The following is a 10,364-nucleotide window of genomic DNA, read 5'->3' as shown; positions in this document are numbered from 1 at the left end:
CCAATGATTTCTCAGTAATCTTATTGTTTTCCGATTTCCCTGAAGTAATTAAGACTCGTGCAAATGTCGCTGTTTTAAATAATTCGGGTCATTGGATTTACCATTTCATTGCATTGACTTTATTATTCAGATTTATATGAAGATTTTACGGTGTGTATGTTTTGTTAAATAAAATTCTTAACTCGGGTGGCCCTGTAGCCTTCAGATCTATGTTAGAATGTGAAGTTTAGTTTATGTTAAAATAAAATACAAATACTGAAAAACATGTTCCTGTAACTAATTATATGCAATAGTAGCAAAGTAAATCCTCGAATTAGGTTTGTTAATCGCTTTATAAACAGCAAACTAGGATTTGTATGTAGTGATAAGGATTTAATTTCGCTATAATAAACAGAATTACTTATAAATAAATAAGCTACTAAAAATAAATCGCTTCGTAATTCGCGGATTTCTATTTCTTCATATTTCTCATCACTGCAAATGCCTTATACGACCAATTTATCAGCTGAAACAGAAAAAAATTCTTAAGAATTTTAATCAAGTTTTATAATCAAAGTCAAATTACAAAAATTGAATTATTTTTTTTAAATATCCATGACCCAAATCATTCGTTGTTTATTAGAATTTTTATTTAGATTAATATCCGATAAATAATAAGGTTTATAAACATACTTACATTTGTATAAGTATCAAGTGACAACGTGAATATCTTCCCTGCAGTGACCCTCAAAGGTCGGTTGCACCGTTCTATGAACACAATAACAAGCATTCTTGTCTTTGGCTCCAAAATCATCCACGGCCCATCATACGCTGCTTGACGAAGCTCTAAGCTCTGAAAGCAAAGTTATTATTGCGTAATTAAAGCCTCTTGTTCATTAATATATGTTCAAGTATATAATAGAGTTCTTTGCACATTGCTATATACCTTTTCCTAATTGTAAAACCTATATGCTTGCTAGTTATAACAAAAATACAATTAAAATAACAAAACCTGTCCCACACAAAATAACTCCAACAACATCGCATTCATCTCATCACATCTTATGATATACCCAAAACATATCAAAAGAATGAGAAAACGTAAAATTTTTTATCAACTATATTAGTTCTGCGTATGAGACACCAAAATAACTTTTTTATTACAATTGTATATAGGTCTTAGTAATTACGTGAATTTCTACTTAGTAAAAGTCAACCTTGTTAGAATTTTTCACATGCTACAAGCCTAAGTGCTAGAAGAGGCGAGTTAGGCGCACTTATCGCGGTGGTAGAATATCCTACAAAATTACGTTCCGGCTACAAGTACATGTACCATTTTACATTCCGCTTTATGCCAAGATTTCGAGGCGGCTCGTTTAAATGCGTATACCAGTTAGGCTTATATTTAAAATCAATTTATTTATAAAGTTTCAAATGATGGAATACACACATCAACTACTTGAATTTAGTATTCATCGTTACTAAGTGAAAGTGTATTGTTTTGTTTAATTTTTGTAAAAGCAGCAGTGAAATATCGTATTCCCAGGGGATATAATTTGACCACGCAGGCGCAGCCATGCGTATCAACTAGTTTCCGATAATTTAATTTTTGTACTATCAACATTAGTTGACAAGAATGTTAAGCCTAAAATATTAATATTATATGTGACATAGTTTTTTACATACTGTAATCCTGTAAAATTGAAATCCATTACCGTAAAAACGCCACAACTAAGTAAATATTAAATGGGTAAAACGTGTTACCTTCAAAATGAGCTCGTTCCCGAACCAGCACAGAATGAATATTTCTATTAACATACAAGTCAGGTAAATTGCCATCCAAATGATTTGTATGGGGTGACTTCTCGGGTTTTCGATCTAAAAAAGAAAAATAGCTTGATATTACGTTCTGGGGCATTGTTGGCACAGCGTTATCGTAAATAATGAAGCTGGCACAAAATAAAAATATGAAATTTAAGGTTCAGTTTGAGGGTTATATATTAATCCATTTTATTTATCCAGATAATATATTATTTACTTGGAAAAGGTAATTTAGATGGAATATTCTGTATAATACAATATATTATACCATCCCTTGTTAAAGTTGTTACGAAAGCAAAAACAATTCTAATTTGTGTTTTGTAAATTAATACTGACATTGGAATATTATGGACCACAAATCGTATTAAATGGCTCAATAATAACTCGGTTTATTTATATTGATTATATTATAATATACGTACTTATAACCTCCCTCTAGTTGATATTCATTCTGGTACAATATTTTAAAATTAATGAACAATATTCTGGTACAATATTAACTACTTCGGTTTATAAGAAACTATAGCTCTCCGCCCGCGGCTTCACCCGCGTTTTCAAAGAAAAACCCGTTCCCGTAGGATTTCCGGGATAAAAACCTATCCTATGTCCATTCTTGGGTATCAAAATATCTCTATACTAAATTTCATGCAAATTGGTTCAGTAGTTAAGGCGTGATTGAGTAACAGACAGACAGACAGAGTTACTTTCGCATTTATAATATTAGTATGGATATATATCATAAATTAAATTCAGTAGCTTAAATTGATTGAGATCGAACACGACCTACTTATTTAGATTGGGAAATCATTCAATTTTCTTTGTAAAAGACTCAAATTATCAGTACAAAAGTTGTTAAGCTGCAATGTTTTAATTGAGAAATTATTAAATCTTAGGCTGGTTGCAGAGCTTGACCGACCATCAGTGCGTACGTCAGTCGCGCTTGTCAGGTGTATGGAAATTCTTAAAACCGTTCATAGCTAGACCGACCATACGCACGCGTATTGTCATGCGCATTAGTGTCATATTCAATGCGTATCGTCAGGACCGACGGTACGCACTGACGTTCGGTCAAGCTCTGCAACCAGCCTTAAATATTTGAAAAATAAATATAAAAAATAATGAATAAAGTAATAACAAAAATTCTTCAAGTTAACCGCCTTTACATATAACAACAACCGATCTATACTTCTGAAATTAAAACTAAGGAAATAACACTATTTCGTGTTACAAAAATAGTACAAACATTGTATGTGCAAATCATTATTACCGATAAAAATCGAACTCCAACTAAACAAAGAACCATAACACTCAACATGAATTGTAGTGCCGAAGCCAGGCTAAAGGCGCTCTCGATCATTGATACGTATCTGAAATAGACGTGATTTGTTTGTTATTAAAGCCTTATTATGGACTTTGATGTATAATCGTGTATTATTTATAAACAAATTCACTTAACACATCCATTGTGTTGAACAAATGAGTTCAATATAGGGAGGTCAATCTACACTAATTTTAAAAAGATGAAAACTTTCATTCTTTGTAATTAATGAAAAAGCTAAAAACAGCTGAGGCGATTTTGATTTATTGCTTTTATTATTTATGAGAGAGCTAGCGTACAATATAAACGAGATGATCCTAGAGAAAATTGGACGTTCACTATTAAAAATTATTTCATTTTTATTTACTAAGGATTCATGAATAACGTATTTTTTGGCTTAGGGCATATGAAGCCAAGGGATGAAAAAACAAAATTATAACTCAGCACATGCTTCCCTTCAGCAGGAAACACGATATTTCATGAAACAAAATATCAATATACTTTTAGTAACTGTAGTTTTAATAGTACTACAGGTTTTGTATGAAACATCGGAGTTTCATAAGATTCAGTTGTAAAATTCAAAAACCTTAAAAGCATGCAGTCGTACAAGTGTGACAAGATAGAATACCTACCGTATGATAGCGTTGTAATGTATAATGCACTTCTTGAGAACCAATTTCGTGTAATACTCGTGGTGTCCGATGTTATATGACTGCCTCGCTTCTGCTCTTTTGCATTTCCTCTCCGCTATTATATCGAAATTACGCAGATTGAACGATAGAATTTTTATTTGTCCAACTGCAACAGAAAAAATATTTTTGTTTAAAGAACACATTAATTGAAAAAAAATATCTTTTTTCTTTGGGAATATTAAAACATAAAATTGATATTGCCCTTCGAGATGACTTTTTAATACTTAAAACTTTAATTCAGAATGAAGAATATTTTTTTATTTTCTAAAAACTTGCTTAAAAATATGTTTTGGAATTTCATACTTATCTGCCAAAGGTAAAGTAACATTCCATTTTCCTTCCAAAGAGAAATTGACTACTTCTTGAGAATTCAACACAAATAAAAATATTTGTGCTTTTAGTCATAAAATATAACGTCATGAATTAATAAATGCATACGATCAGACAAAATAATATGCAAATTCTAAAAGAAGAGCCGATTTTCTCTCTATTTAAATATATTCTAATACCCGTACTGTGCTAAACTAATTTCAATGTATCGATTCTTTAAAGTACTAGCTAATTACGCCAGGAATAGACTTGGAATTTATTTAAGAAATAAAAAAGCTTAGCTAGATAAAAGTGAAGCATTTCTAGTACATTCGATCTGAATTAGCTACAACGTAATACCCAAGTTAACTCCTCTCTAAAGTATAATGTACTAACGTAAACTTCGATAGCTTACCTGGATTTTCTAATAGTTCCAAATGAACTTATGTAACCGGTTTATGCGCTACAAATTGTTATAATTCTATGTATAAGCTATGAATTTATTAAAGGTTCGCGTTTCGCAAATGAATTCAAATATGTAGAGATCAAAAAAACTTATTCTTTACCTTAGACTATTTAAATCTCTTCTTTAGAAGTAACAAATAAGTATTATTTTTATATTTTGGGTCACTTGGTTTGTTTCAAGACTAATAAGCAACCCAGTAACAAAAAACTATTTGACTATAATTAATGTATATATGTATTATTAAAACCGTAAGATTAAAAGGAACTCTAGTGCTAGGGTGCGATAGTGGGTGACCCATTGGTCAGGTGTCGCCACGGTACGGCAAAAGACGCAGTTTGGTGTTCAAAGTTCATTACAATTTTTCAAAAAATTATAAGCATTTTAGTCCAACAAAATTAACTTTTTATAACTTCAAATAATTGTAACAAAATTCACAACCTTTTAAAATGAAATTTCAAACTGAATTTAGAGTAGAGTATGGTTAATAATAAATATATTTTAGTGATTCAATATTAAATACTCACTCGCACATGCAACAAAGGCTGCTAAAATAGTGTCCATTACGCCATCAATAATACAAGTCGCTGGTTTATAATATACCTGAAACAAATTATACAATATAATTATACATATTATATTATATTATGTATACTAGATGTCCACAGGACAGTTCTTTGGCATATTATGAAAATATCTACGTACAGTTACTTACATATTTTGTAAAATTAAATTGTAATACTGAAATGATTTAAAAGAGCAACTATGGAGTTTCTTACCGATTCTTCTCCATAGATACTGCTTTCCGAATCGGTGGTAAATGTTAAAAATATGTATTGACGTTTCAAAAGTGCTTCTCGAAGAAGTCTAATTGAATAAATAAATGTTTGAGTTTTGAGTTTGAATTTGTCCAGGCAAACGCTGTTCTGCCGTATGCTTGTCACTTGGGGGTATAAAAAATTAGATGTTGACAATTCTCAGATCAATCCAAATAGGCATACAAAATTTCTTGAGAACCAATCTAGCCGTTTAGGAAGAGTATGGCAACAAACAAGAATTCTTCTATAAATAGAGACATAATACTATAGATGTATCTCATTGGGTATAGAATCGCACCCTCTAATCACTCGCAGGATCGCGCGTGACGTGTTTTGCATCTGTCTCATTAATTGATTTTTCTTCACGGTCCAATAGGGTACTAAGGTTTTAATGGTATAGAGGAGAATACCTTACATTCCCAGTGGGTTTATAATTAATTAAAATTTATTAAGATACCGTAAATTATATTTTATAGACGTATAGATGGCAAATCAGATATGTTGGTGAATTGTTCTTGGATTTGTGTTTTGTTTTTAATATTCGTAACTTTAAAATTGCAAGCATCTCAGACACATTTATAAGAATTAAACATTTAATTTTACATTGAGTGATTTTAAATATAGAAATATACTTACATGGTGAATATATAATAATACGTAGGCAGGAGGCTTAGTAGCATCTATGTATGGGTATTCAACATTCGTCGGTAATATGTCGAAATTTTCCGTGAACGGCATTATAATAGCAACTGAAATAACAATTTAGTTTAAATAAATCTTGTATTATAACAAAACGCTACATTCGGAACTAAAATAGTATCAGTCAACCTTTTATAAATACTTAAAATACCTCTGTATTCTCTCCTCTGACAAAAATTAAAACTCACTTTTAAAATGCACAATGTTCGGAATTAATTTGATTCCAAACAATTCGTATTTTGAAATGATATTCCTAAAGTAAAACAGTCAGAAGCTCTATAATAAAAACGAAACGTGTCTAGTTTATGAGAAGCCAATTTATGCAAATGTGAAGTATTATGGACTTGTTACATCATTTTCAACTTCACACTAACATATCCCATATATCACCTGAAACGGCTCCAACACACATGGTGGAGTATGACGTCATTACAAAGCGGGCTGTTTTTATACTTTTTCGTAAAATATCCCGGTGCTCCGGCTCTTCTGGCTTGAATTCCTTGCAATTCAAATATTTTAGAAGACTCAAAATTTTCCGCTTATTCAACCAAAATACTGTTAGCTTAAAATATGTGTACATTTCACTGAGGAATAAATATAACCTGCAATCATTTAATATTAAAATTAATTTAAATGTACAACTAACTACCTGTTGTATAGAAATAAATAATTTGAGCACTGCAATAAAAATTAAAAAGGAATGATTCTCCTTATCTCTTTCTTTATTCGAATATTATATTCATTTAATTTATTTATATTATACTTCACAATGCCATCAATTTCTTTAAACAATTTTCACGTATTTGTCACTGTAACTCAGCCCCCGGAATCACAGACACAATAGAAAATCTATTGTGTCGTGATCCGATCGGGCCGCTCGGGGCTCAATGGGTTAAATGAGCCCCTAACTACGATGTCAAGTATCATTTCAACTATAAAGATTTTTATTACACTACCAACATTTTTATTATTCTCAGTAACCAATAAAGAAAGAATACCTATGAATCAACAATATTTCAAAATATAATAATGAAATAAATGTTTTCATCAAATTAAGCTCTTCAAAAAACGGATAATTAGAAGCTTAACAATGATTTACCGTCTCAAGTTTTACTACTAAATCATTAACACTTCAATGTTAAACAAATATGTACTTGTAAAATAAATGTATACCCTTCAGCTATTTCTCCGACGTTATCTTGCCGTCTTAGTAGATACACAACCTCTCCAATCATGGGCATCAAGCAAACAAGGTACAGCACAATTGCGCTATAAATAATTTGAAGCCAGAAGTAAACGCTATTTAAAGAATATTTGTTATACCACATGCCATAAAATTTAAGCCAGTAAATGTGAACGGCGTGGTAAAGTCGGGGATTTAGATCGTCCCATGGCTCTAGAACGCCGTAGGGCAGATATGGTTTCAAGATAGACAATTTTCTTCGTAAAACTTGCGGAAGGATTTTCATTATTCTCTCGTAGGCTGGGGCCGATGAAATTTGTGATGGATAATGTAAGAATGCTTTCTAAACGCTACAGTATTTTGTATTTATGTACCTGACTCACGTTAATCACCGTTTAATATTTTGTAGGCTAATAGTGTTGTGCAAGCGGTCTCATATAGGTTTATTGTTTTTTTTTTAATTTACTTTCAAAATAATAAAACCTTTATAACCTAATAACATAACATAACATAGCATAATATAAATTTTAATTTGAATATATTTAATACAAAAATTTAAATATTAATAATAGAATATGCAATGTTAGTCTCCAAATCATCAATTATAATAAAAATGTCGTTCTAAAAAGTGCAAACCATTCAAAACACAAAACACTGTTATAATGCCGTTTTTATAAATGTCTGGTATCATTTTCCACTCTAGAAAATACATCCCTTAAAAGAGTTAATTTAATATGTTTCTGAAAGCAATTATTATAATTACCGTAGCGATGTAATTAGCTGCTATAAGAAAACGTAGCGCTCTCTTAACTACGGATAATTGTATTTTCAAAGAGCCTCTCTGATATTCATAATTTTCTAGTTAAATACAAAGACATATTTTCGCAAATAATGTAAAAATGTAAGCGAATTTTAGAATTATTTTTCCCTTGTTTATTAAGAATAAATAATATTATAAAACGCTTAATATTTGCCTTCTTACGGAAGGTCGAATGAAGGTCCTTATTATCTTCGGGCAGAAAATACGATATCACGATTATTAATTCACTGATTTGAATAATTATTATTTTATTGAATAAAATACAGAGTAGGTAGAATTATTTAATTATTAGTAGGTAATTTTTATAAAAAAAACAGCAATAGGGCAAAAATGCTTTTTTTGTACTTCAAACTTGCAAAATATATTCACAAATTGTATATACCTATATAGTAAGCGATGCTATACAAAATCAAATGACCGAATTTAGCCACGAAAATCGGCCCAAAAAACGTTATTACGCCTTTGTGGACCACTCTTCATTTACGGCACTACGTTTTTTCTTGTTATTTTTCATAGATCTATCTTATCTATCTATCTATTGATGGCATGGAATGCCACACAAACTCTAAACTGCACTTACACTGTATACAAGACACGGCTTCGTACTGAATGTTATTATTTGATGGCCCTCTGTATAAACGGTGAGTCATTTAATCCAACAGTTTTTCAATACGGTATAACCTAACCTACTGTACATCGTTCGCTTTAGTGAATTATACTCATTTTGACGATTAATATCCATATTTCTAATTTTCTTCTAAGTTATATTGAAATTAATATGGCAAAAATGTCGCACACTCAAATATCGTAATGTTTTATACCTCGGGTGTTCCCACAGTAACTCCGTAACGTTTTACGATTTATTTTCGAGATAGCGAATATCTCAGTTAGCGCTCTAATTGAGTACAAAAAAGAGATTAAATTTCGTTAGTTCTATATTAAAAATAAGTCATTTTCGTCGTCTCTCTCACCTCACGTTAATTTTCTTTTATTTCTGTACTAGCTTACCGCCCGCGGCTTCACCCGCTTTGTCTAAAACCTAATAAATTATATACTAAAACTTTCTCTTGAATCACTCTATCTATTAAAAAAACCGCATCAAAATCTGTTGCGTAGTTTTAAAGATTTAAGCATACAAAGGGACATAGGGAAGTGGGGACAGAGAAAGCGACTTTGTTTTATACTATGTAGGGTTGTATATTGTATATCTCTGGTAAAGGAATAAAAATATTGATTTAAAGAGAAACATATAATTGTATTAACTGTTATAACTTTGATATTCTTGTAATAATTAAGTAAATTGAGACATTTAACAGCTTATTTCAACAGATATTCACTCAATGCCTGTTCGTAGTAATTGCTTGGCTCTACGTAGTATATATCTGTCAACTGTGGCTCTATGGACGAGTCCGTTGTGTACATAAGTCAGTAGATAGTTATTATATAGATTACTTGTTACGACGCCCTATTAATAGGTTTGTAAAATAGGATTATCATAGCACTGTCATCTATCATCCTTATTTTTACATTTCACGAATATTTTTGTGTGTCACATTGACCGACTTGAGACGAAATATTATGGCGTTTTAATATGTAGGACAAGAAAAATACGTAATATTGTAACTGTAATGTCTAGTTTCCTTATCTGTTAAGAAAATCCATCAGTGAAAAAGAATAAAAACCTACAGGAACTGAAGGGAAAAGAGGAATGTATTGAAATTATCAAGAAATCATAATGTAGTTTTTACGATAACCTATAGCCAGGTACCTATTATTAAACAACCTATTTTCTATTTTATTGAGAAATATTTGAACTATTTATCATTAGTCTGAAAATCCATATTACTATTACGCTATTTAAGTATGGATTTGTTAAGGATTACGCTATCTAAGGACGAATATGGTTGAAAATAGATTTATTACCTATTATATAAATATCTCTATTCCTGTTATACCTAACTACACAATTTCCTCTTCAAAACATTAAATATCGCTTAAAACTAAAGTGGCTATTACATTTAAAAACACATAATATATTTAAGCCACATCATGTCTCACTAAATCACAAATAAAATTCAACAAAGAAATATAATAAGAACAAAGAATAAAACACATTTTGGAGGACTTTAAGCTCGTATTTTATCTTCTTTTGCGATTACATAAATAACGACCCAATTTATCTAAACGTAATGTTTTACAAAAAACTCACAAAGGAAATAAATAATTCGTCAAATGAGTAGCCACCTACCCTTGGGACGCTGA

The 10,364-nt window shown here is 30.7% G+C and overlaps 1 protein-coding gene across 1 annotated transcript; it reads right to left on the bottom strand.

Annotated features, from left to right (window-relative positions):
• Positions 1 to 313: 313 nt before the first annotated feature.
• Positions 314 to 7,668, bottom strand: LOC123698502 (odorant receptor 2a-like). Its single transcript, XM_045645153.1, has 9 exons — positions 7,273 to 7,668; positions 6,490 to 6,701; positions 6,037 to 6,149; positions 5,110 to 5,185; positions 3,751 to 3,916; positions 3,068 to 3,167; positions 1,744 to 1,857; positions 677 to 832; positions 314 to 505 (listed from the first exon to the last, which is right to left on the bottom strand). The coding sequence occupies exons 1-9, from the start codon at positions 7,566 to 7,568 to the stop codon at positions 452 to 454; spliced, it is 1,287 nt and encodes a 428-aa protein (XP_045501109.1). The 5' UTR covers positions 7,569 to 7,668; the 3' UTR covers positions 314 to 451.
• Positions 7,669 to 10,364: the final 2,696 nt, after the last annotated feature.

This window comes from Colias croceus, chromosome 16 (genome assembly GCF_905220415.1).
Source record: "Colias croceus chromosome 16, ilColCroc2.1".
NCBI classification, from domain to species: domain Eukaryota; kingdom Metazoa; phylum Arthropoda; class Insecta; order Lepidoptera; family Pieridae; genus Colias; species Colias croceus.
The sequence above is the reverse complement of the archived record's forward strand: the minus strand, read 5'-3'. Positions and strand labels throughout refer to the sequence as shown.

What these genes read in the sequence shown, in the direction of transcription:
- LOC123698502 (XM_045645153.1), bottom strand. Translation starts at nt 7,568, where the DNA reads ATGAAAATCCTTCCGCAAGTTTTACGAAGAAAATTGTCTATCTTGAAA. An exon ending in AGCCTTTGTTGCATGTGCGA is followed by an intron (nt 3,917 to 5,109) that starts GTGAGTATTTAA and finishes TTTCTGTTGCAG; the next exon opens with TTGGACAAATAAAAATTCTA. An exon ending in CACTTGATACTTATACAAAT is followed by an intron (nt 506 to 676) that starts GTAAGTATGTTT and finishes TTTCTGTTTCAG; the next exon opens with CTGATAAATTGGTCGTATAA.